A 27,406-nucleotide genomic window follows, 5' to 3' on the forward strand; every position below is an offset into this window, starting at 1 on the left:
GCGGGCGGCTGTGAGCGGCGCTCTGGGCGCGCTGGGCGGAGAGCCGAGCGGGGGCCGGCGGAGGGCGGACAGGGCGGGCGCGTGCAGCTCTGGTCGGGCGCCCAAGACGAGGGGCCTCTGGCAGGCACCTGAGGTAAGCGGTGTCCTCGAGGGAGGGCGACGCGGGCCGGGCGCGCCCCCGGAGAGGGGGGCGTGGGCGCGCGTGGGACGGAGCGCGCGCACGGCCCCTAGTCTTGAACCGAGGCGCACGCGGGACCCTGGACGGGCGGGGGCTTTGTGGTTCAGGTGCCCGGCGGGTTGCGGCCGGCACGGGGACTCCGGGCACAAAGCCCCCAGGGCCGCGCCAGTCCGGGGACGCGAGTCTGTGGAGCGGGGGTCGGCGGGGTAGCGGGCGCCGGCTCTTTGTGCCTTTTCATTAGCAATCTAATCCGAACGGCGTCGGGCGAGCTATGCTGCCTGACAGGCGGGCGTTCTCCCATTATGCAAACGGCTGTATGCCTGCGGCTGCCCCTCTCTGAAACGCTTTACGGTTCCAGAACTGCGCTTGTGTGTGTATGGTCTGCAGTCCTTTTCCTCGAGTACCCTTCCTGGCTGGGGGACTGGCCGTGTCAGGGACAGGGTAGGGCTTAGAGGGCCCGGCTCCGTGGCTGGGTGGGCTTTCTGCCCTGCCCCCAGACCTTTGCTGGAGGCAGCCGCCTGGCAGGAAGAGAGATGGGCTTGGGGGGAGGGGGTCGGGTGGCAAGAGGAAGGGACTGGCTGGCTCGGGGAGCGAGCTGAGGGGCCCTAGCTTGTCATTCTCTGTTTATCTTCCAGAATGGTTCATATGCACACAAGCCTGGGTGTGAATGCTGGGGGAAAATACCTCTCCCCGGGGGGCAGTGACTTAGGTACTTGGAGTGATTGAGGCCAGATAATACTCGCAGCAGCCGCACCCAGAACAGTTTTGGACTACCTTGCGACGAGAGTCCAGGGCTGATCTTGGCTGGCCGGAGAGGTTCAGAAGTTATTTACTTATGTGTTCTATCCCCCTCTTCACTTTTCTAGTTATAATTGTCAGGCGCATTTGGAAAGCTGTGTTCCAGGTTCCTCACTTTCAATCAGCAGGAGGGGTGTAACACTCAGAGGCCACCCCCACTGACATATGTGGCGGTGGGGGAGGGGCGGATCCTTGCCTATAGGAATCCTGTGACTGGACTGTTACTGGGGTTTGCTAGCTGTGGCTTTTGCACCTAGGACCAGGACATTCGGCAGGTCGTGGAGGGGCTCATCTTCTAGGCTGAACTTGGGATTTCCAATCTAGGACAAAGGTTGGTAGGATGGAGGCAAACCCTAGAGGGATGCCACATTATTGCTTCTGATTCCTCCTGGCCTTGCCCCTCTTCTGTTATCTGCCCATATCTGGAATCCCTGGCTTTCAAGCAGACATTTTTAGGATCGTAGTCTGTGTAACCACTCTGTAGCTCTGTCTCTCGAAAAAGTATGCTGGGTGGAGCAGAGCTTCTGGAGTAGTCTGAAAGAAAGCAGATGGTCCAGCCTCAGGCTGGCCTCTAGAGACAAATGTGTGGCCCAACCTTCCGACTAAGGTTTTTGCAAGAAGTCATGTGCCTGCAGGTGATCTTTCTGTCCTGTGCAGTTATAGGTTTTTTTTTTTTTTTTTTAAATGAAAACCTCTGAAACCTACAGGGTAGACTTGGGAAAAGCTGTCCAGTCTTTGCATTGCCTGCCTGCTTGCTGCGAGTGGGAGCAGTGCTGTTCATTCAGCTTACTAATTTGGCTCCTGGCTTTCTGCAGGTTAGTTGTAATGTTGAGAGTGCTTGTTGGCCAGCTTGCCTGGCTGTTTGAGTTCGGCTGTGTGCCCAGAATTTCTTCCTGCAGTGTTTTCCTGCCAGTTGTTGGGACATGTACATTAGTCACTGATCTTTTATGAGCAATTCCTGAAAAGAAAAAAATTTCCCTCTGATTGTTGGCTTTGCATGTAGGAAGAAGCAGCTCGAGGGAGCCCTGTCTTTAAAGCAGAACCAAAATGATTTGCTGTAATTGCTAGAAGGAGAAGAGGTGCAAACAGGGCAGGGGCGGTGCCTCCTGTTCTGCTACATAGTACCTGCTCTGAGGACAGGTAGACAGGATTCCTTCCTTCCTCACTTCCTGGTCTTGGCCAGCAGCCTAGCCTTTTCCACAAGCTGCAATTCTAGATTAATCCTCACATAGTGTTTTCTTTCCACAGATCAGATTTCTCATTTTGTTAATAAGCGCAGTCTCTGATCCTCTTGGAGTCAGCTGTTGTGGACTGAGAGCAACAGGGTTTTGCATTATTGAGCTGTAGGGAATGCTGTGCAGTCTTCCTATGAGTCCTTATTGCTTGTCAAGGTCAGGCTTGAAGGGGTGAGGTTAGGGGCATAAATTACTCTTCTCCCTTTTAAGCTGATCTGGAGTTTGTTAAGAGATACTACATTTCTTTATTTGTATGTATGCATGTCGATGGGCAGACTCTCTGCTAGAGACGAGCGTGGGACAGCTTGTAGGAGTTGGTTCTCTTCTTCCACCAGGTGGATCCTGGGGGTCAAAGTTGTCATAAAGCTAATTGGCAAGCACTTTTGCCCACTGTGCCATTTCTCTGGCCCAAGAAAGGGGGTTTCCCTATGTATCCTTGGTTGGCTTAGACCTCACTATTTCCACTATGACCAGCTTTTTTTGTTTGTCTTTCGAGATGAGACAGGGCCTCAGTGTGTAGCTCTGACTGTCTTGGAACTCAGAGAATGGCCTGCCTTTGCCTAGCAAATGTTGAGGTTAAAGGTGTGTGCCACCAGTTTTCAGGGTTTTATTTTATTTTTAAATAAGAAACAAAGGGTTGGAGAGATGGCCCAGAGGTTAAGAGTACTGGCTGTGCATTCAGAGGACCCAGGTGACTCACAACCATCTATAACCCCAGTTTCAGGGAACCTGATGCCTTCTCCCTTCCCAAGGCACTAGGCACTCCTGGGGGTCCCTTGTGTGTAAAGTTAAAACAACAATGAAAACAAGGAAACAAGGTTTCTTTAGCTTTGACTGGCCCAGAAGGCACCGACATCCACCTCCCTCCCATAAATCCTTTGCTGTTTTGTTTTTGAGACAGGGTTTCTCTAGCCCTGCCTGTCTAATCTAAGAACTCACTAGATAGACAAGGAACTCAGATCTACCTGCTTCTGTGTTCTGAGTGCTGGGATTAAAGAGGTGCCACACTGTACCAGGCTCCTGAGATATTTTAATATAGATTTTGAGCTCTGGGATTAATTAAGGGAAAGGCATTCAGGAATAAAATAAGATGCTTGTGAATGTGGTTCTCACAGGAGAGCCAAAGAGATACCTTCTTATCAGTAGCTTCTGAAAAGGGACCAGTCTTGGAGATGTAGAAGTTCGAGAAGGAATAAAGTTCAGTTTACCGAGGGAACTCCTGTCTCTGCTCTTCTGGTTGGTCTGTTGACCCGAGGGGTCAGCTTCACCCCATCTCTGCTCATAGGCTGGGACTGAAGGCCTTTGCCTCCTGAACCTGATCTCTAGCAGGGCCTGGACTAAGAGGAAATGGTCCTTTTTGGAAGTAATCAGTTCTGTAGAACCTGGCTAAACAGAGTGCCCCCCTGCAAGTCAGTTTGGGGCAGTGGACTTGGTTGGAAGCCTGCAGTGTGCCTAGTTCTGTGGTTCACTATGCATGCAGCCATGGGCAGTGATGATGCCCACTTTACCACCCATGTCTAAGGTAGAGACAGCTTGAGTGTACACCTGTGTTGTCTTCCACCTGTCAGTCTAGAGAAGACAGACAGCAAATTATTAGAAGAGGGTGGGCATAGGCCGTGTGGTGTGGCAGGCACGGTGGAGGGGGGGGGGATTTCGGTTGGAGGAGTGCTCTGGACACCATGCTAGGTTCATGTTGGCAGAGCTGAGTGATGGTTATTTTTATTACACTTACTTATTTGGTATGTGCCTGTTTGATGATTAAAGAAGCTGTTGATGCTCTCCTTCTACCATGTGGGTTCCAGAGACTGGACTTAGATTGTCAGGCTTGGCAGCAAGCAGCTTTACTCACTGAGCTATCTTGCCAACCCGGTTTTTGTTCTTTGAGATAAGGTCTTACTGTGTACCCAGATTGGCCTCAGACTTGTGCTCTTACCTCAGCCTCCGGACTGCTGGGATAGTGTGTATCTTCTCGGGCAGCTGGGAAGACTATTTTTTGTCTCATCTCCTCTTGTCTCATACTATCCCCCACCTCCCACCTCCCACCCCCCAACCCCCACCCCCCACCCAAGGTTTCTCTATGTATCCCTGGCTGTCCTGGAACTTGCTTTGTAGACCATGCTTGCCTCAAACTCTGGCATTAAAGGTGTGCACCACTACCACCTGGCGAGGATTTTTTTTTTTCTTCTCCCCCTAAAGGCCATGGAGGAAGGACTAGGAGACCATGAATATCTTGCAGTTTTCAGACCTTGCTGGGATTGAAGGATAAATGCTTTTGACTTGAGAGCCTATGAGAGCCTTTATTACATGATGTCTGTAGATACTTGAGCTCAGACCAGGGAGTGAGCCTTTTCTCCAAGACACACTGGATTTCTGTTGGAAACTATGAAACAAGCCTGTCCAGATTGTGTGTGCATGTGGCTGGGGGAGGAAGTGGGGAAAGGAGTAAGCTTGCCTAAGGGTTAGGGAACTGAACTGGGGAAGGACCCTAAGGAATAACTGTTCTCTTGAGCCTATTGGGAGTTGGGGTTGGGGAACCCTAGAAAGCTTGATCCTCTGAAGGCTAGACACTACTACAGTCCAGGAGGAGAGGGAAAGGCAGGCCTGGGAAGGGCATGCTGGATTGAGTGGGGGGAATGACCCCATAACACTCCTAAGGACCTTCAGAAAGTCTACCATAACTGATGAAAGCATTCTTGGTAGAGGGGAAAAGAAGCATGTTTTGGGACTGATGTCGGGGGACTGAGGATCATATACCCTCCAAGGTGAGAAAGCATGAGCCAGCCACTTGCATCTGGGCCAGAAGTCCCTCCTGTGTCTTGTGAGATGAAAATAGCTGTGGGTCCTTGTTTCCTGATTGAGGGTGACCACTTCACCATAAATTTCTTGTGGGTGAAGTGGGAGGTATGGGATATGGAAAGGGGCTGTTTCCCAGGTTGCCCTGTTTGTCCTATGGGAATTCCTGGAGTGTCAAGGATGAAAGGTCCAGGTCAGGATGGGAGGGAGGGAGGGCTGTTTGCTCTGCATGAGTACAGCTGCTAGGCAGTTCTGTGTGGCTGGGACAGCAGGCCTTATTTATTACTTATTCATACCTGTGGGTGGACAGATGCTTTGGATGATGGGGCTGGGGGGCCACTCCCATTCTCATAGTAGTGTGGGTTTGAGCCCCATTGGAGTTTTCATCAACCCAGCTGAGGATTCTTCCAGGTGAAGGACCCCATGACTGTTCTTGGTCTATGCAGCTCCATCACCCTGCTGCTTAGAAGCTGCATAAAGTAAATGAAAAGGAAGGATGGGGCCTGAGACCTCAGGGGGCTTTCCTTATATGGACACAATGTCCGTGCTATGTGAGCTGATGAACTTGGGCTGCCTATGAGCCTAGCACTGTTTCTTGTGCTTGACTTAAACCTTGGACTTGATATCAGACCTCTGGGGAGCTTGGTTTATCCCTAGCTAGGTCCTGTGCTTCCTGCAGTGAAGCTGGTATGTGGCCAAGTTTAAGAACCACTGCCCCAGCAAGAGATGTATCTGTTTATAACAGAATCAAGCAAAGAATTGAGCAGTAAGGTTGAGCAAGATATGCTGTTAACTGATTCGGGAAGGCCCAGGGGCTTAGCAGTTACCCACTGGATGAATGGCAGATTCTCAGGCAGCAGAGGAACACTGAACAAGGATGAACACCAGGGCCTGAGCATGCACTGAGGGGTCTCTAGTAGAGTGTTCTGTGAAGCAACCTCCTTCCCTATACTCTTAAGACTCAGTCTCACCCACCCTATAGCCTGTTGTGTGGTCTTGGCTTGGTTGCATTCTTGGGTTCCCATTGGCCTTTGTAACCTGGCAAACCTTTGTTTGTAATGACTCTCTTACCAGCCTACTTTACTTTAGCCCTAGCTGAGATGTGACATAGGCATCATTGGGATAGCTGCCTCTTCTTTTAGTCTCTTTGCCCTGTTGTCCCTGGGAGAGACCCTGGTCCTGGAGGTTATTTTTGGGCTGCATTGTATAGGCAAGATGTGTAATAAGGGATTGGGAAGGTGGTGCTATGCAGGGTGTGAGAGGCAGGGCTTCAGGTTGGCTCTTTCTCTGCAGGAACAGAACAGTGGAACGTCCTGGGGTTCAGTTTGTGTCTGTTGGGGTTAGGGCAATGATTGTGTGACAGGAGTGTTAAAACCCCTTGGTGTACTGTCATCTTGGTGTCCTGGGTAGGAAGTGTGGTCTTTCAGAGGAGGGAGAGCCTAGGTACAGACAGTGAAGGGATGCTAGGGACACAGGTAGAGGACTTTTTTGTAGTGTGCATGTTGGTAGACAGGCCTAAACAAATTGTTTTATGAGTATAATCTTCTAGTTAGCGTGCACGCATCGCATGCTTGTTGTTGGGGAGCTTTCACACCCAAGGCACACACATCCCTTGCCTATACATGTGTGTAACACCATGCCTAATTTTTTTCTGGGCTAGGAATCAGGACTCCCATGCTTGCTAGATACTTTACTGACTGAGCTACAGCCCAACCCTACCTTTTCCTTTAGTAGGAAGCTGGTGCTCTGAGAGCTTTTCAGAGCTCTTGGCAGAATGCTAGAAAGGTGCTGGTGGAGGAGGGGTGGCCAGTTCTTTTGAGCCCTTACCCTTGCTCGGCCTTTTGGTAGCATATTAGGCAGGCCTGCATTTAATGCTCAGAATGTACTGTGTAGTCCTAATCATTTCATCAGCCCCTGTTGTACACATGATTCAGAGATTGTACCATCACACAGATAGGAAGTGCTCAGGGAAGTTCCAGCAGTGAGCCATGTGTGGGAGCTATACATACAGTCTGAGGGCACTTTATTCTGAGTGGTACTTGGGCTGGAATACCTCTTTTTCAAGATAGGATCTCACTATGTTGCCTTATGTAGACCAGAACTGCAGAGCTGGGATCAAAGGTGTTCACCATCATGCCAGGCACAGCACTTTCTTTGTAAATATTTAGGTGTTCTTTGTTTAGTTGTTTGTTTTGTTTTGGAGGCAGAATCTCACTATGTAGCTCAGGCTGACCAGTTTACCATGTAACTCAGGCCTCCCTTGACTTGTTTTTTTCTTTTCTTCTCCACCCCCCCCCCCCGCCCCGCCTCCAGGGTTTCTCTGTGTAGCCCTGGTTGTTCTGGAACTCACTCCATAGACCAGGCTGGCCTCAAACTTAGAAATCTGCCGTTTTTTAATTTTTGTTTTTTTTTTTTTTTTTGGCTTTTCGAGACAGGGTTTCTCTGTGTAGTCGTGGCTGTCCTGGAACTCACTCTGTAGCCCAGGCTGGCCTCGAACTCAGAAATCCGCCTGCCTCTGCCTCCCGAGTGCTGGGATTAAAGGCGTGCGCCACCACGCCCGGCCGCTGCCGTTTTTTAATTTTTAAAATTAAAATATTACAGAATTTCCCCCTTCCGTCTAATACCTTTCATGCATCCATGCATCCCCCCTTTCTCTTTTAAATCTATGGTCTCTTTGTTACTTTGTTGCATATATTATGTATGTATGTAAATATATATGCTCTTATGTATATGATTTCAGGGCTCACCACTTGGAATTAGATAATCAATTGGGGTGAGTGACTTATCCCTGGGGACAAATTCTCCCTTTTTCCCAGCCCTGAGTTGCCCATAGTTCTGTCTACCAGTGGATCTTCCTGAGATTTTTTTTTTTTCCCCTCCCACAGTAGTATGTCTGTTGGTGTTATTCAGTTCCTATTTAGGCAGTCATATTCTTTTTATTTTTTTTTTTTTCGAGACAGGGTTTCTCTGTATAGCCCTGGCTGTCCTGGAACTCACTTTGTAGACCAGGCTGGCCTCGAACTCAGAAATCCACCTGCCTCTGCCTCCCGAGTGCTGGGATTAAAGGCGTGCGCCACCACGCCCGGCTAGGCAGTCATATTCTTGAAGCATCTAGGAAACAATATCTTTCAATAGCAGAATTCCTGGTTCTCTGGCTCCTACAGTTCTGCATCGTATTCCCTGAGCCTTAGGTGCAGGAGTTTCTTATAGATTAATATATTCACTGGGTCTCTACCTCTGCGTTTTGACCAGTTGTGGATGCCCCCTCCATGCACCCCTGCCCCTTTTCCAAAACAGGGCTTCTCAGTGTAGCCCAGGCTATCCTGGAACTCATTCAGTAGATCAGGCTGGCCTTGATTTAGGGATCTGCCTTCCTCTGCCTCTCCAGTGCTTTGATTAAAGGCATACACCACCTCCTCCCCTTTTTTTGAGACAGGATCTCAATATATAGTCTTTGCTGACCTGGAACTCACAGAGATCCATCATCCATCTGCCTCTGCCTTCTGTAGTACTGGGCTACCACACATGGCCCTGAAGTTTTTTCTTTTTTAAAAAGATTTTATTTATGTATATGAGTACAACGTCACAGACCTCAGACACACCAGAAAGAGGGCATCAGATCCCATTACAGATGGTTGTGAGCCACCATGTGGTTGCTGGGAATTGAATTCAGGACCTCTGAATGAGCAGTGTTCTTAATCACTGAGCCATTTCTCCAGCCCCACCCCCTGAGGTTTTCTTTGACATTTTTCCTTTTTTAATTTTGTGTGTTTGTGGGGAGCCTGTAGAAGGACATGGGCATGCAAGTTTATTTCTATAGCATGCAAGTGGGACTCAGAAGGGCACTTACAGGAGCCAAGTCTTCTGTGTGGGTCCCTAGGATTGGACTCAGGTTGTTAAGCTGAGTTCTTCTGCCTTTTTTTCCCCTCTTAAATTACTTTACGTATGTTAATGTATGACGAGTCTGTGGGTCAGGACCACCTATGAGAGTCGGCTTTCTCCTTCTACCTTATGGTTTTGGGAATCAAATTTGGGTGTGGTAGCATACTCCTTTACCTGATAAGTCATCTTGCTGACTTAGAGATGAGGTTTTCTTTTTAAAATTGCATTTGAGCCGGGCAGTGGTGGTGCACGGCTTTAATCCCAGCACTCGGGAGACCGAGGCAGGCGGCTTTCTGAGTTCAAGGCCAGCCTGATCTACAAAGTGAGTTCCAGGACAGCCAGGGCTATATAGAGAAACCCTGTCTTGAAAAACCAAAGAAACAAACAAAAATTGCATTTTTTTTTTTTTTTTTTTTTTTAGGGGGAAGGGTGCTTGCTGCACATGTGGAGGTCAGAGAACAACTTGAAGTTGGTTCTCTTCACTATGGGTTTCAGGATCTAACTCAGGTATGGAGGCTTGGCAGCAAGCACTTTTACAAGAATGGCTGTTGCTGAAGGTTTCAGTTCAAGTGTAATTGGAGATGATGCTCAAAGCTGAAGGGTTCCCTCACCCCAGGGACTAGAAGACAGTGAAGGGCTCCCTGGACCATTTAACTTTAATAACAAACAGCTCCCTTCTGGGATTTCTGGTCTCTGTTTCATGGTGGCTTTGCTGAACAACTAACTCAGGAAAGCTGGGAGAGGGCTTTAGGGGCAGCCAATACTGTATGTACTTCAGAGCTTACAGCCTTCCCTTCTGGAAATTTTTCAGTCTGGGCAATGAGAGGTGCTCAGTCACTGCTACTGGTGGTGCTGGGAGCAGGGTGGGCCTTTCAGTAGATGAGCACAGGGGCTGGAGAAAGGATGGGAGAAACAAAGCCACAGCCTTCTGAAAGTGCCTCCAGGTAATCAGGCACTGGGCTTGGGTTGCTCTTTGGATGTGATAAGTCATCCTAAACTCCAGAAGGCCAGGTGTGAGCCTGAGGCAGCCCCCATCCTGGCTGAGGGGAGAGGATTGTTTCCAAAGTCCCACATTCCATGCATGTATGGAAGCTGATAAGAGCAGCACTGCTTGCTTGCTTGCTTTGGGTTGAAGGGGACTTTGACTTCATGCCCCCAGCAGGCAGCAGGCTCATCCACATCCTGCTTCCTGGTAGCACCCTTCCCCCACAGGTCTCTTCCTTCCACAGCCCAGACCTGAGATTCATGGATGCCATTTCAAACAGTCCTTTCATTCATTTATTCACTCTAAGCTGGGTTGTGGTGGCACACACCTTTAATCCCAGCACTTGGGAGACAGAAGCAGGCAGATCTCTGAGTTTGAGGCTAGCCTGTTCTACACAGTGAGTTCCAAGACAGCTGGGGCTACACAGAGAAACCCTGTCTTGGAAAAACCAAAAATTGTTATTCTAGTTTAGTAGAGAACCTTGTTAATGCTGTGACATTATAATACAATTCATCATGTTGTAGTGATTCCAACCATAAAATTATTTGTTGCTACCTCATAACTGTAATTTTGCTACTATAATGAATCATAATGTAAATATCTGATATGTAGGACATCTGATATGGAACTCTCAAAGGAGCTGAGAGACCGACTGTTTCTAACCTTGTTCTAGCACTTGAGAGACATAGACAGGTGAGGCTCTGTGTTCTAGGCTATCTGAGGTTAGTTACATAGTGAAACCCTATCTCAAACATTTTTTTAAAAATTTTTTTAAAAAAATTGTTACTCTAAAGTTTGCTAGGGAAGCCCCTTTGCCCAGGATTTTGGCATTTTTGTACATAAAGTCAAACTCTGGTATTCCTTAACCTCTTTGACAAACTTCATTTTTCTTGCCGATGGAATGTGTTGTTAGAAATATTTGAGCTGGGCATAGCGTGGTGCTCCTTTAATCCCAGCACAAGGGAGCAGAGGCAGGTTAATCTCTGAGTTTGAGGCCATCCTGGTCTCCTGAGTGAGTTCCAGGACACAGGACAGCCAGGGCTACCCAGGGAACATCACCAAAAACCAAAACCAACAAACAAAAGGCAAGAAAAAATACTCAGTACTCAAATACTGTATGTCACCATTCTCACAGGATTGTTTGTAGATTTTGGCCCCCTTTTTAAGACTTAGACATTACGGGGCTGGAGAGATGGCTCAGTGGTTAAGAGCACTGACTGCTCTTCCGAAGGTCCTGAGTTCAAATCCCAGCAACCACATGGTGGCTCACAACCATCCGTAATGTAATGAGATCTGACACCCTCTTCTGGTGCATCTGAAGACAGCTACAGTGTACTTACATATAATAAATAGATCTTTAAAAAAAAAAAAAAGACTTAGACATTATTGAGTTTTGCCTTAGGGATTTTGGGATAGGATGGGGCAGGGACTCAAGTAACTCAGGCTAGTTTAGTATAGGTCCTTGAACTTTTGATCTTCCCGTGTCTCCCAGGTGCAAGGATTACAGGCATGCACTATCCTTATTAACTCATGGGATTTCTTGGTGGTGTAATATCTGGAAGAGCTAACTGGCTTCAGCAAACCCCTGTGGTGTACGTCTGTAATTTCATCTATTTGGGATTGGGATGCTAAAGTAGGATCTTCAGTTCTGGTTCAGCCTGAGCTATGTTGTGGTGATCCTGCATTTAAAAAACAACAGGCAAGAGCTAGGTGTGGTACATTCCTGTAATCCCAGCACCTAGGAGGAGTAGACAGGAGAATAAAGAATTTGCTGCCAGCCTGGGCTATATGAGACCATGTCTCAAAAAAATAAAAACAAAACAAAACAAAAACATCCCAAAGAATATTTTGACATTGTTCTTAAACGAGTGCTGATCAGTAGGACTAGGGTGGGCAGGAGGGGAGGCACCCATACAGATGTGCCTCAGCAAATGCTGGTGTTAGGTGAGGATTGGAAGGAAGATGAAGGAAACAAGGGGAAAGGGTCGTTGATTGGAGGGCTTGGCCTGTGGGCTCTTCATGATATTTTGGAAGGATGAGGTTGGCGCAGCCCCCTCAGGGAAGAGTTGAGTGTAGACTGAGCTTGGACTGTAAGGAAAGTGGCAATGGGGGAGTGACTTGATATATATATTTGGGAAAGATAACAGGATGAACTGTATTCAAAATCAGAGGGGGGAGAGATTCAATGCTCTATGTGTGCTTTTGTGACGGGGCCTCAGGGGATGGTGTTTTTAGACACGGACTAATTTTTTTTTTCCTTTTTAAAATGAAGAGTACATTTATTGTATGTGTGGCTGTGTGTACCCTGGCATGGAGGTGAGAGGCCAGCTTGTGAAGGTGGTTCTTTCTCCCATGTGTGTTCCATTGAAGTCAGAAAGTACCTTTAGCTGCTGACGTCATTTTGCTGCCTGTTTGCCAGGCTTGGGATGGAACCTTGGATCTTGTGTAGGCAGACACTCTACTTAGACTGGATCTTAGGAAGAGGATACCTGTAAAGTTAGGCATACCTACTCTCGACATAGATGACAGTCTGGCTTGTCCTTAGAGCAGGGTGGTGCTTTCTGTAATGGTCTCTTGTGGGACCAGAATCTTCTAACCCCCTCCTCTCATTGTTAATAGAGTTGAGTAATGTTGGGACCCCTGTACTGAGTCCTCACTGTGGAGCTGTTTTGGGATTTTTATATAGAGCAGTCTCAGCTTTCTAGGAAGTTAGAATATTATTACAATAGTGTAGTCAGATGATGTGAGTTGTGTATTACGGTAGAGTTAATAGCGGAAAGCCTACTGCAGTTGAAGCTCTTCCTGTGTCACTTAAGAAGCAACCCTTCACCGCAGCTCTGGACATGTCCATTCCTTTGTGGCTCTTTCAAGTTGCCACTCATTGATGTCATGGGCTAACCTTTCCCTGTATCTGTCTGACCTTGAATCACAAAGTGGCTTGTTGGAGTTGGTTTGTCTCTTGTTCACACAGCAGTGGCAGTGATGGCACACTCCAGAGACTGAAGCGTGTGGAGCTGGAGTTCTGGGGCAGTGCTGCTTCACAAGTCTTGCCTTTCTAGAAGCCCATCTTTCAGAGTTGAGCTGTGTTGCTCCAGGAAGAGAAAGCCCTGTTCATTTTACCTCCTGTCCCGAAATCCCCTCGTTCAAAGCTAAACCTTTCCAAAATTGTGCTTTTTGTTATTTTGCTGGGAATGGGAATTGTGACCTAGAGTGTATCACAGATTTAAACTTCCAGGTCTTTGCTTACTTCTAAGATTTGTATCACCAAAGCCAGATTTTTTTTTAAAGATTTATTTATTTATTTTATGTATGTGACCACACTGTCCTGTCAATGTCTTCAGACACACCAGAAGAGGGCATCAGATTCCATTACAGATGGTTGTGAGCCGCTATGTGGTTGCTGGGAATTGAACTTAGGACCTTTGGAAGAACAGTCAGTGCGCTTAACTACTGAGCCATCTCCACAGCTTTTTTTTTTTTTTTTTTCCCCCGGTTTTTGGTTTTTCCAAGCAGGGAAAAAAGATTTATTTATAGTGGGTGTTTTGCTTTCAAGTATGTGTATGCACCATGTTGTACTTGGTGCCTACATAGGTCAGAAAGAGAGCATTAGATTGCCTGGAACTGGAAATGGCTGTAAGTCACTGGGTCCTTTAAAAGAACAAGTCCTCTTAACCCCTCTGAGCCATCTCTCCAGCCCCTAGATTTATTTTGCTTTTTATTATATGTTTGTGTATGGGTGTGCCCACACGGGCACAGGTACCTTCAGAGAACAGAGGTGTTGGATTACCCTGGAGTATTTGTGAGCTGTCTGAAGTGGGGGTTGGGAATAGAACCTTCTTCTTCTGGAAGAACACCAGTCACTTAGTGCTGAGGAATCTCTCCAGCTCTTATTTTGTGCTTTGAGACAAAGTCTTTCACTGAGTTCTTAGGCAGGCCTTAAACTTGTGATCCTCTTGTCTCAGTTTCCTGAGTGTCTGTGCACCAGGCTCCCTCTCGAAAAGTTAGTTAATTTTGAGGCATGATCTTGTTTGTGTAGCTAGTCTCAAGCTCAGTCTCAGCCTGCCTGTGCCCTCCTGAGTGCTGGGACAGTTCCTGGGTTCTTTTAGTTTTCGAGGCATTGTTTCATGTAGTGCAGTCTGGCCTTGAACTGCACTTGTTACCTTGAGCATGGTAATGCTACAGAGGTTGGCCTGGAACGCAAGGTCCTCCTCCCTCTTTAGCCTCAAGTGCTGGGATTATGCATGTGGCACTGAGCCAGGTGAACTGCTGGCACTCACACCTAGGGCTTTGTACATATTAGACAACTTTTCTCACTAAGCTGTATTTCTTACCTGTCTACTGAGCTTCTGGACTAGTCCTGTACCTACTTTAAAGTATCCTCTTTAAAGGAACGAGATGGCTCAGTGAGTAAGGGTTGTGCATACATGCACATATTAGACACACGCAGACCATATTAAAGAAACACACACAGCATTCATGCTCACATATGACACAAGCACATTTAAAATCACCATTTTCTTTTGATTCTGGGAAATAGTCCTCAGTCCTTAGTCCTTGTTGGGTTAATTAAATTCCACCATTGTGGGTCAGAAGTTCCAGAGAACCTGGGTTCCATTCCCAGGACCCACAAGGCAGCTCATATCTGTAACTATAGCTCCAGGGAAAGCTAACATTTTCATCTGGCCTCTGTGGGCATCAGGCATTCTTGTACTGCACAGACATATGTGTAGCAACGTTCCCATTCATGTAAGATAATGTTTGCCATTGGTGGCATGTGTCTTTCCAGCATTCAGGAGGTAGAGGCAGGCAAATCTCTTGAGTTCAAGGCCAGTCTGGTCTACAAAGAGTTCCAGGACAGCCAGGGTTACACTGAAAAGAAACATTGTAACCGGAAAAACAAAACAAAACAAAACAAAACAAAAATAACACCAAACCAAACCAAAAATTTTATGTCCATCCATCCATCCATCCCAGACAAGGTCTCTTATGTAGTCCTGGCTGTCCTGGAACTCCGTTTTGACCAGACTGACCTTGAAACCATAGAGATCCACTTCCCTCTGTTGGGATTAAAGGTGCATGTGTCACCACTCCCAGGTTAAAAAAAAAGCACCATTCCTTCCTGATGGAAATTTTCAGACCCTGATTTTGCTGATTCTCATGCAGTGTACCATCTCAAGTTTGTCCCAGTCAAAGATCACAGTCATGGGCAGGATAGGGGTGTCTGCTTCTTTGGTGTCTTTGAGACATGCTTTTCCTTTGTAATACAGGCTTACCTCAGATTTGTGCTGAAGCTTCAGACTCTCAGTGCTAGATCTGTAGGCATGTGCTGCCATGCCTGGTCTCATCTCAGCTTTTACCAGTGAATGAAGCAGTTCTGTCTTGGGAAGACACCTACATAGAAAGGTGTGTTTTATAAAGTGGATGATGTCAGAAGTATTTTATTTTACTTCTTGAGCTCCTACTTGATTTAATACTTTGTTGGCTACTAGGGTTGGTTTTAGGGAAGTTGGAATCTTGTCTCCCAGAGCCATGGGCTACATGACGACGCCTAGTGACTCAGCTGTGACATACGCCTCCCTCTGGGGTTCAGTTATCTCAGTTGAAGGATGTCCTCGGGCAGGCGAGATGGTTGTGATAGTCCGTCCAGCTGGGTGGCCCAGGCTTCCTGGTGCCCTTTCAACTCCTTGCCTGTGGAATTTCTACCTACTTGCACCGTGCTGTCTCTGCTTGTCCTCCCTTGCAGTTACTTTACTTTTGTTTTATAGTGTTGGAGATGAACCCATAGCTTCTTTCATGCATGCTAGGCGCGTCCTGTACCAGTGAACTGCACTCCCTAGCCTGCAGAGCCCCTTCTCTTTCTCCTTTTAAAAATATGTGTTTAACCAATGGTGGTGACTTTAATCCAACTTTAATCCCAGCACTTGGGAATCAGAAGCAGTCGGAAGGATCTCAGGGAGTTTGAGGTCAGCCTGGTTAAATGGTGTGTGTTTCCTGTACCTGTACAGAAGTGCACACACACAGTACCTCTGTAAATGAGAGGACAGTTTCTGTAGCAGTCATTGTGCTGCCACCTGGGACCCACCCATTAAGCTCAGTTGGTCAAGCATGGCCACATGTGCTGAACCATCTCCCCAGCCTCAGCTTCTCCAGTCTCACTCATACCTCTTCTCTAACCAGTGTATGTTGCCCAGAAATGCCCCGTGTCTTTGGTTACAGTCATAGTTGAAGGTGCCCGTGGTATCAGTGCTGGGCCTCAGCTATACTGTTTGTAGTCACTGGCTGTTGGACTTGTTGACTTGGGAAGTGTGTCTTCCTTTGGAGGCTTTGTCTTTCTACTGACATTACTGCTGAGTACTTAGTATGGAGTGGGAAGCCTATGCTCTAGACAGTGCATCTCATACCTAAGCATGTGCATCTCCAGGGACTGAGATGCAGGCTCTTGGGTGAGTGGATAAAGGTCTTGAGTTTGATCCCAGGGAACCAAATGTTTGAAGGAGAGAACCAGCTTCCACAAATTGTCTTTTTTTTTTTTTTTTTTACATCCATGTATATATGCTGTGGCCTGCTCATGTGCCTCCCTCCCTATGAAATGAAGGAATGAATCTAAGGAAAATGATGTAGATTCTTAGTGGCATGTGTATAGTGGGGCCTAAGTACCTGCGTTCTAAAGACTTACAGCGCTTCTGCTCTTCACCATACTCACTAGCGAGGAGAGCAGGGAGAGGCATGGGGGGCATGGTTCTCAATTTGTCCTGCCTTGTCTCCAGAATTCTCACCCATACACAGTTCTGGGTTTTGTTTGTTTTGTTTTTGAGACAAGGTCTCACTGTATAGCCCTGATTGTCCTGGACCTTACAAGACATCTTTGTGCCTTTGCTTTTCCTTGTGCTGGGATTAAAGGCATGCACCTCCACACCTGGCCTCCAGAATTCCCACTTTTACATTGCCTAGGGGGATTTTTTTCTGTCCATTGATTTTTTTGCTTTGTTTATTAGCTCCTGTTGTGTTACAGGTAATCTGTCTTTTTTTAAAATAATAACTCATTATAATCTCAGATTATTATTTCATTGTCAAGGGGACTCATCTGCTGTCCTCAAGTAGAGTGCCCTAGAGCTGGGGCTCACCAGGGCAGATGTAGCAGGGAATATCCTTGTCTAGCTCTTGTTGATGCTAAGGTTAGGCATGAGAGGGGATGAACTGTGCTTGGAGGGCACAGAACCTGCTGTGATATGGTGCTACATAGTGTATGTCTCCAGACCTTCCTTGTAGCATCACACACCCTCTGTGCTTTCTTTTTCCTTTTAAAGATTTATTTATTTTATTTATATGAGTACACTGTCACTGTCTTCAGACACACCAGAAGAGGGTATTGGATTCCATTACAGATGGTTATGAGCCACCATGTGGTTGCTGAGTATGGAACTCAGGACCTCTGGAAGAGCAATTAGTGCTCTTAACCTTTGAGCCATCTCTCCAGCCCCCCTCTGTTCTTTCTTTCTTTCTTTCTTTCTTTCTTTCTTTCTTTCTTTCTTTCTTTCTCTCTTTCTCTCTCTCTCTCTTTCTTTCTTTCTTTCTTTCTTTCTTTTGGTTTTTCGAGACAGGGTCTCTCTGTATAGCCCTGTCTGTCTGTCCTGGAACTCACTTTTGTAGACCAGGTTGGCCTCAAACTCAGAAATCTGCTGCCTGCCTCTGCCTCTCAAGTGCTGGGATTAAAGGTGTGCGCCACCACCGCCCTGGCCCCTCTGTGCTTTCTTATGGTGATGATTACTTTTATAGTAATGGTTATCTGCCTAGGGATTAGTAGGCTTGGGCAGGTGGTCTGGATCCAGGCAGGTCTCAGCTTCAGGTAGGCAGCAAGAAGTCTCGAATAGGGCCCTCAAACTTTTCAGGATAGACTAGAAAAAAACTTAGAGTGCATTCATTCTCCTCTATGTGCTATAGAGCTGCTCTTAGGATTGGAAACGGAGGAGGCAGCCGTTCCTGGCCTCTGATCACATCACCTATGTTTCTAGTAGAACCTGAGAATTTCATTTCATAGAAACTGTGGCAAGAGGAGGGCAGGGCTCTTGGCATTTGAAGTGCCTATTGCTTTCCAGGATGGTGTTGGGAGAGAGCCAGGAGTGGCTGGCTAGCATCCAGGTTTGGGTTAATAATTTGGCTGGGCTTGCCCAGAGCAATGAGCTCCACCTGCTACTAAGCCCAAACCTAAAGGGCAGTGGGTCACCACACCTGGCTAGGGATTTTCTTAGAAAAGCAGCAAGCCCTGCCTAGCCCCTAATGCTGCCTAGATGGCAGCTCACTTTTTCTTCCTGTTGGAGGCGATAGACCTGTGCCCTCACAGTGACTAGGTTAGAACATTAGAGCGGGGTTGGGGGTGGTGGAAAAGTGTAATGCTGGATTTGAACCCAGGGCCTTACACAAGCCCCCTACCATTGGTCTAGGCTTTGAGGTCTCCAGGGGTGGGAGGGGAAGGAGCCGGAGTTCTCCCAAGTAGCTCTGTGATTAGAGGGCCTTTATGAGAGAGGAAAGTTAACCATAACCCCCCCAAGTCAGGCTTCAGATCCTCACTCTATCTGTTACCTATGCACTCTCTCTTCTGTGCGCAAGTTGCTTAACCCCCAGGAACCTTATCTGCAGCTGGAGGCAGAGATAATGGTCCTTATAAGCCTGTGGCAGGCTTCAGTGAGACCAGACCTGCTCAGACCTGTTCAGTCACTGCACAGCCCCCCACCCCTAGGAGACCTATCTTACTTGGGCAGATGAGACTTGTATGGACTGTGGTGGAAGGCTAGGATGGATAGAGTTTCATGGAGGAGTCCAGGACAGGAGCACAGAGTTAAATGGAATCTTCACTTTGTGGCTGTGTCTGCCCATAGTTAGGCCCTGGCCTGGGCGTTGGGAATCTTCTAGATCTCCAGTTGCTCAGTCTCTTTCAGACAGCACAGGCTTCGGGGAGCCATGTGGGATATGAGATTACCATATGGGAAGTGGACCGACTGTCCTCACATTCAGGTCTCTGGACGGTAGGAAAATGTCTGGGTCTTCTCTGACATTAGTCAGATGTGCTTATTAAATCTCTGGGATGTGGAAGGTGCCTAGCTAGCAGTTATGACTTGTTCATCAGTGTTCCTGTCTCAGCCAAGCCCTCTTACCTGGTAGTGGGACTCAGGATGATGGCTGAGGTGGAAGAAACTCCTTGGGGTGAGCCAGGCAGGCGCTTTCTCAGCCCACCAGGCCTTTTACAGATGCATACTCTGGCAGAGTCAGTGTTTGCCAGGCAGGATGAGAAGGTTCTTAAGAGGCCTGGGTGGGATGGCCCCCTTTCCTGGCCTTTTTCCTTTTCACCAGGCCTCCTGGATGGGTGTGAAGCAGAGAAATTCCAGCCCAGGTGCCCTTGGATGCCTCCAGGAGGGTTCATTCCTGCCCGAGGGGATCAGGCATTGAGAAGAAGGGTGAGGAGTATCATGTGGCTTGAAACCACACCCTGAGTCTGGGCCTCACTGTGTGGGCCTGGAGTCCTCTTGTCTTAGAAGCTGGGCTAGCAGCCTCGTGTGCAGAGGGAGTCACAGGAGGCTCCATAGGCAGACCAGTACTAAGCGTGAGCCTCTGGAGACCGTGGAACTAGGAAAGGTGGGTGTCTAGGCTGGTTTGGGGCAGTATTTTTTGGAAGAGGTAGAGTGGAGACTTTTTCGGTTTCCTATTTAAGTCACTTTTATCTTAAAACCTTTCTCAATTCTTAAGGCTGGGCCATGATAGTGGTGTCCTGTCCCATTGTAGGGAACAGAGAAGCCTTCTTCACTAGTCCTTGAGGCTTCCTGGACACTAGCCTTCTCAGCAGGATTATGGGTGGGTCATTCCCCCAAGGAAGCTCCACTTTGAGGGTCAGGAGGCGGCACGGAGATAGTGGAAGCCCAGACTGTCATCTGTCATTTTCATCAGCCACTTGAATGCTATGTGTTTAGGCAGGGAAGTGGGGTGAGTGAATATTGAGATTGTGGGTGTGTGGGGGAAGGGAGGGAGGCCCTGAAGAACTGTGCTTTGACTGGCTCTGGACAAACACTAATAGTGTTGCCCCAGTCAGAGAGAAGCCAGGAGCAACAAGAGTCTGTGTTGCTGTGTGGTTGTTCTGCCCATGCAAGCCTGCACTGATTTGTGTCAGTTTTGCCTTTTGTAGAACTTGATGTAAAAGAATTCTTCCCCCTTGAACTCACAGAAATCAGGATTTGGCAAGCGCTATGGCATAAGGCTGGTTTAGACTGAGGTGTCTGGCTGGCTAAGATGGATTTCATGGGTGTCTGATTTATCTTGCCAATTTCATTGGCTTTTCTTCTGTCCACTGCCCTCTTGGGTGACCAGCTCATGAAACTTGGAGCTCCAGAGCTGGTTCTTTGTTCTGTGACCTCTGGGATTTTGAGCCCACTCTGAAATGGCTTCTAGGGCTGGAGAGACAGCTGAGCCTGAAGCCAAGGACTGAGGCCTCAGTCTAAGGTCTATACCCCAGGTCTGGTCACATTCCTGAAGGACCTGTCCTCTGGCCCTAGGGATGGTGTGGGGGAAGGGCTGTCAGAGATGGGTTCTTGCCTGCTGCAGGCTCTTCCTACCCCTGCTTGTTCCAGGGGAGACCAGGCTGCTGTTGTATGGAGTACAGGGATCCAGAACCTCAAGATTCCTCCTCCTGTAGAACCCAGAGTGGTGGTGGCTGGGAGCACCCCTCACCCGGGGCTGCTGTTGGTTGTTGTGCTGAGTTGAGCCTGTAGACAGAAGAGCCCTGTTGCCAAGGAAAGAAGGGGAAAGAGGCAGTAGAGGCAGATTCGCTCTTATAAATAGCCCTTCCACAAGTGGCTCCTGGTTTTGACCTTTTGTTATGTAAATATGGCCAACCTTGCCCTAGCCTCCTGACAGCCAGCTGTGTCTTGCCTTTAGCCTCCTAAGATGCCCCCTCTCTGTTTCCTTTCTTTTCCTTTCCTTTCCTTTCCTTTCCTTTCCTTTCCTTTCCTTTCCTTTCCTTTCCTTTCCTTTCCTTTCCTTTCCTTTCCTTTCCTTTCCTTTCCTTTCCTTTCCTTTCCTGACAGGAACCCTCTTACATAGAGCGGCTGGCCTCGAACTTACAGATACCCACCTGCCTCTGGGAGTGCTGGGATTAAAGGCAAGGGACATTTACAATGTGCTTTAAAGGCTACACAATGCCACCTAGCTGCTCATATCTAAAACAAGGTCTCTTTTTGGTGTGTGTGTGTATGTGTGTCTTATTTTTTTCCTCTTGCTTTGTTGCCTCAGGTGTTTGTGAACCTCGATGGGAGTAGAGACCCCTCCTTGTTCCTCTCCTCTCCTCTGTCCCTCACTGATGCCTGCTTTTTTCTCTCCAGGTAACCAGGCTTTGATGCACCCTCAGGAAGTCTGTGCACTCGAGGAGGCCACCCCCGCCGGCTGCTGCTCACATGGTTTCTGGGCCCCTGGCACTCCGGTAGGCCTGGGAGAGGAAGAGTCACTACTGGTTTCCAGTCCTTGGGGCTTCCTGGGTCTCTCATACAGCTCTGCAGTATACATTCTGTCCTGGCCCTCAGAATTCAGGTTGCTATATGTACTATGTGCACAGTGCAGGCAGGCAGCATGTGGGATGTCTAGGACTTGTGGCCCAGGCCTTGGCCACATATAGCTTTTCTTTTATTTCTCTTGCTAGGCCTGAGGTACCAGCTATTATTTCTGGCAGAGCTGGCACTGCCATTGCCTTGGGGCTGATATATAGGGCCTGGTGTGGAAATCATACCTTAGGCTCTTTGTTTCTACTTAGCATGTGGAGGAGCCTTGGTTTTCCTCATCTCCAGCCTCTCAGTATCCCACTGATGTGCTTCAGCTGTTGTGGGCAAGGGGCAGGCAGGCAGAGCCCTCTGGCAGGTGCTGGTAGGACCGAGTGTTAGCATTCCTGTAACGTTTCTGTTGACTCACAGTGTGCTGGGTTGTTAGCTTCCTTCTCTGAACAGGGCAGATTGTTAGTTTCACAGTGTGTTGGGTTGAAGAGAAGCAGGCCTACCCTAGAAGAAGACAGGACTGGGAACGTTTTGAGGACAGGGCAGGACATTTGGGGTGGTAGTGAGCTTCAGACCAGTTTAGCTACATGGAAGCCAGGCATGGTCTGCAGAGCACAGTCCTTTAATACTGGTGCTTGGGAGGCAGAGGAAGAGTGATTTCTTCTGAGTCGAGGACAGCTTGGTCTATACATCAAATTCCAGACCAGGTAGGGTTCCAAAGGGAGATCCTATCTCAAAGAAAGAAATTAGACCCTGAGTTGGAGGCTCATAGTTCTCTGTGTAAGCTACCAGAGCCCTCAGACTTTTGCTGTGGGCACTGATGTTACAGGGCTGGCAGCTGAGTCCCCATGGGTTGTGACCTCAGGAAACTTTGGGTCTCCTTGGGCACTGGTGTGGCCCATTCTATTGGATGGAAGTTAAGGCAGGTCATGTGAGTTAAGAGTGCCGCTGAGGTCTACTTCCGACCTCCTGGGACCTTCGGTACACTTGCCGCCCTTGTTCTGGAGAGCTCTTTACAGGTGGGATCCCACTTGGACACACCATTGCTTTGCTGATAGATTCCTTTGAAGACCAGAGGCATCCCTGTGTTTATTACTTAGTCACTGCAACTGGAGTCTATGTAGCCTGTCTGGAAGGACCAGCTTGCTGCCTTTCCCAGGCTCCAGATGCTTAAACAGTACTCCTAGAAAGGGCACAGGGCTCACAGGCTTGGACAGTGCCCAGTGTCTCTATACTCCTGAATGGTGGTGAGCTTGTAAGGACCCAGCAGTTATGGGAGGGAGGATCAGTATTTGGGTCAGGACTAGGAGTTAGCAAATGAGGATGCCTTGGCTGCCTGGCGGAGTATTTGAAAGGTATCCCAGGATAGAACAAAGGTTGTGGGCCAGAGGCTAGCAAAAAAATTTGGTTTGGTTCATAGTTTTTTTTGAGTTTCAGTTGTCTTTTGTTTATTTGTTTGTTTGTCTGGCTGGTTTTTTTTGTTTTTTTGTGTGGGGTTTTTTGTTTTTTTTTTTTTTTTTGCCTTTTTATCTTTTAAATTTTAACCTTTTAGTTTAAGGAAATTACGTGTGTTTGTGTGTGTGTGTGTATGGAAATGTGGGAAGACCAGTCCCGTGGGCTTACAAGCCTGGACTGGCCAGTTTATACTATGGCCCTACTGTGTTAGAGGGGCGTTTGCTCTCCGACATCCATAGCCACCTGCCAGTCATTTTTGTAGGTTCTCTTTGTGACCTCTGACCTGTGAATGTCTTCTATCATACCTGAAAGAGTAACAAAGGAAAATTCAAACCCCATTAACATTTCTAGATTTATTTTTATGTCTATGACTGCTTTGCCTGCATGTATATAACTGCTTGAGTGCCTGCTCCTTGCAGAGGTAATAAGAGGGCATCAGATCCTGGGAATCAGAAAATTCAGATGGTTTTGAAGAACAGCAAGTGCTCTTAGCCAATAAGCCCTCTACCTAGCCTATAGACCTTGGGTTTTGCTTGGCACCTGTATTTGTCATGACCTCTTTTTCCATGTGAGTAGTTGGCAGGAAATGAGAGGACACAGTCTTATACATAATGAAATCTGTCCTGTACGCTGTGCCTGAGTTTTACATAATGAAATCTGTCCTGTACGCTGTGCCTGAGGAGGGTGGAATCTGGTGGGCTCAGTACATACCCTGTGCCAGGCCTTCATGCAGGTTGCAGGTTAACTATCCTGCCTGTTCTTGCCCACAGGTGGTGCCCGTGGGCAGGGCACAGGGACATGGGGCCAGACATGGAGCTTCCCAGCCATTCAAAACAGCTCCTGCTACAGCTGAACCAGCAGAGGGCCAAGGGCTTCCTGTGTGACGTCATCATCATGGTGGAGAACTCTATCTTCCGGGCCCACAAGAACGTCCTGGCTGCTAGCAGCATCTACTTCAAATCCCTGGTCCTGCATGATAACCTCATCAACTTAGACACAGACATGGTCAGCTCCACTGTGTTCCAGCAGATCCTGGACTTCATCTACACGGGCAAGCTCCTGCCCAGTGACCAGCCATCTGAGCCAAACTTCAGCACTCTACTCACTGCTGCCAGCTACCTCCAGCTGCCTGAGTTGGCAGCCCTCTGTCGCCGCAAACTGAAGCGAGCTGGCAAGCCCTTTGGCCCTGGACGAGTGGGTACTGCTGGCATAGGGCGACCAACCCGCAGTCAGCGGCTGTCCACAGCCTCTGTCATCCAGGCTCGGTTTCCAGGGCTTGTAGATGTGCGTAAAGGACACCCTGCTCCCCAGGAACTCCCTCAGGCCAAAGGCTCAGATGATGAGCTTTTTCTGGGCACCTCCACTCAGGAGAGCACACACGGCCTGGGCTTGGGGGGTCCAGCTGGTGGGGAGCTTGGCTTGGGGGGCTGCAGCACCAGCACCAATGGGAGCAGTGGGGGCTGTGAGCAGGAGCTGGGCTTGGACCTGTCCAAGAAGAGCCCACCCTTACCTTCTACAACCCCTGGCCCCCACCTCACACCCGAGGACCCAGCCCAGCTGAGTGACAGCCAGCGAGAGTCACCCGCACCTACATCAACCTCCACCCTGCCTGTCAGCAATAGTGCCTCATTTGTTGAGCTGGGGGCCACTCCTGAGGAGCCCATGGATGTGGAAGGGGCTGAGGAAAACCACCTGAGTCTGCTGGAAGGACAGGGTGGGCAGCCTCGCAAGAGCCTCCGGCATTCAGCCCGCAAAAAAGATTGGAACAAAAAGGAACCTGTGGCTGGGTCCCCCTTTGATCGGAGAGAAACGGGATCTAAGGGTTCCTGCCCAGGGGAAGAAGGTGAGGGGTCTGGGGACAGGGTTCCCAATGGCGTTCTGGCTAGCAGTACTGGTGGAGGTGGCTCCAGTGCATCTTACGGGGAGCAGTCATTGCCCTGCAAGGAGGAGGAAGAGAACGGCAAAGATGGGAGTGAGGACAGTGGGCAGAGTGGGAGTGAGGGGGGAAGCGGCCACACTGGCGCCCACTATGTATACCGGCAGGAAGGCTATGAGACAGTGTCATATGGGGACAATGTTTATGTGTGCATCCCCTGTGCCAAGGGCTTCCCCAGCTCTGAGCAGCTCAATGCTCACGTGGAGACACACACGGAGGAGGAGTTATTCATCAAGGAAGAAGGGGCTTATGAGACCGGCAGTGCGGGTGCAGAGGAGGAGGCCGAGGACCTGTCAACACCCAGTGCAGCCTACGCAGCTGACTCTCGTCCTTTCAAGTGCTCAGTTTGTGAGAAGACCTACAAGGACCCAGCCACACTTCGGCAACACGAGAAGACACACTGGTTGACCCGGCCGTTCCCCTGCAACATTTGTGGAAAGATGTTCACACAGCGAGGCACTATGACACGCCACATGCGGAGCCACCTGGGCCTGAAGCCCTTTGCCTGTGATGAGTGTGGTATGCGCTTCACTCGCCAGTACCGCCTCACAGAGCACATGCGTGTGCACTCAGGTGAGAAGCCCTATGAGTGCCAGCTCTGTGGAGGCAAGTTCACCCAGCAGCGCAACCTCATCAGCCACCTGCGCATGCACACTTCCCCTTCCTAGAAGCCAAAGACCCGTGGGAGCCCTCTACAGACTTGCCACTTGGGAACCCACGGAAGCATGGTGGGAGGGTTGAGCCCCAAAGTCTGACATGAGGCTCCTGGCAGCCCCTCTGGCCCAGCCTCCTCACGCCCAGAGCTTTAATCAACAGTATACCAAGGGAAGCCAAGAGAGAAGCTGACCAGTCTAGCCCTGTGCATGTGGTGCTGGTGACTATTCTACCTCCCCGGGCCCACTGGGCTTTCCAGCCCCCTGAAGGAGCTGCTGAAGAGCCGGTGGGAGTCCATCATGTGGGTGCCAGTGGGGCCTGGTTGGCTCCTTTCCTGCAGGTTGGGCTGGGCCACAGGGCTTCCTGTGGCCAAAAGTGGTGCCTGGAGCAGGCCTAGCTGGCAGGGACCTCGGCTGTGTGTGTGCATGTGTGCTTGTGTCTTTGCAGTGCAGTGTGACTCTGGTGTTGGGATGCTGGTGCTGGGTGGCAGTTCCTTTCTCTGTGAGCTGGGGTGGCAACTGCTAGCTGGCACTGGAACAGTCAGGGTGACCCATTGCCTACCTCTCTGCAACTAAAGAGCCCTCTGGGCCTATATTGCTGTTATTCCTACTGAGCTGTTCCTATTTCTTTTTTACAGTTTTTAAAAATTCTTTTTTAAAACCAAAATGAACAATATTTTCCTCCTGCCTCTTTGGGGTTGAGCCTGGGTCTGCAGACTGAATGTAACCGGGGCAGCTGCCCCTCCCTATCATTTTCCCTAGTCCTGGTGCTTGGGCATGGTTGAACCTGCCTCTCCAAGGCCCCAGAAGCCCTTCTTGCCCAAAGGCTTCCCTGATCCTGAGCCCTGCCTGCCTGGGCTTCCTCAGGAGAATATGCTTTTCCATAATTTCCAAGGAATGTCCCTTGTTAGAGGTACTTACTTTTATTGAGAACCACACCCTCCCCCCATATATCTTTTTGAGATGTGGAACTGGAAGGTCTGAAGTTTCAGAGGGTGGAGGGGAGGCTAGATTCGGTGCCAGAGCCATCGGTACTCTTGCTCTCATGCGCACACGCATCTGTGTGTGCGCGCGCGCGTGCGTGCGTGCGTGCGTGTGTGCGTGTGTGTGCGTGTGTGTGTGTGTGTGTGTGTGTGTGTGTGTGTTGCTTATGCACAGATGCTTCACTTCCTTGCTCACTGAACATGGTGGGGAGCCTTCTGACCTTTGCTACCTCTTGAATTCAATACCCAGTACAGTTGAGGCTGAGCCACTTGCTTTTGTTTTTCTGTAGTGGGAGTAACCTGGGCTTGGGCTGGCCCAAGCCCCTTGTGGGACCCAGTGTTCTCTGAAGAGATGTCTGCTGCTCAGGGCATGCTGTGTGGGGGGGCAGGTGCTGGGTATCTGAGTAACAGGCAGAAGCCATTAGGAAGGAGCAGCTCCCTTTTATGAGCCAGGGTCAGGTGGAAGTGAGCCCACCCCATCCTGTCCCCTCCAGAGCTCAGGTAATGGTTGACCCCTACCTATACTGACTCAGTACAGGGTCAAGCTAACCCTTCCATGGGTGTGTCAGCCAGCCTCAGATGTTTGCATGGGCTTCTGCAAGGGGCAAGGCAAGACCAAGGGTGTCTGTGCTCTGTCCCAGATGGGCCTATAGACCTTATCATCATGTTGCTTCATGGCTTTTCATTTTCCTTTTGATTTTTACTTTAGACCAAAAAATTCCAGAGTCATCCCCTGCTTGCCTCCACCCCTCAGAGACCCTGGAGCCTACATTCAGTACCCAGAGAGTGTTGGGTGTGGGAGTGAGGGCACCTGGCCAAACCTCCACATGGTGCCTGTGTACTGAGCCAGCTCTCTCCATCAGCCCTCACCAGGAATCTTAGTTCTCTGACTGAGCACCTGAGTGCAGCCCAGGGCACTATTCTATTCTACCCAGTGAAATAGCAGGGCATGCTGGCCCCTGCTCCCCACCCACCCACCC

The 27,406-nt window shown here is 49.0% G+C and overlaps 1 protein-coding gene across 1 annotated transcript; it reads left to right on the top strand.

The window, feature by feature from the left end:
• Positions 1-27,406, top strand: Hic2 (HIC ZBTB transcriptional repressor 2). Its single transcript, XM_021185508.3, has 3 exons — positions 1-133; positions 21,238-21,335; positions 23,625-27,406. The coding sequence occupies exons 2-3, from the start codon at positions 21,310-21,312 to the stop codon at positions 25,456-25,458; spliced, it is 1,860 nt and encodes a 619-aa protein (XP_021041167.1). The 5' UTR covers positions 1-133; positions 21,238-21,309; the 3' UTR covers positions 25,459-27,406.

The sequence above is a fragment of the Mus caroli genome, unplaced genomic scaffold (genome assembly GCF_978045245.1).
Source record: "Mus caroli unplaced genomic scaffold, Mus_caroli_1 scaffold_17, whole genome shotgun sequence".
Classification (NCBI taxonomy): Eukaryota; Metazoa; Chordata; class Mammalia; order Rodentia; family Muridae; genus Mus; species Mus caroli.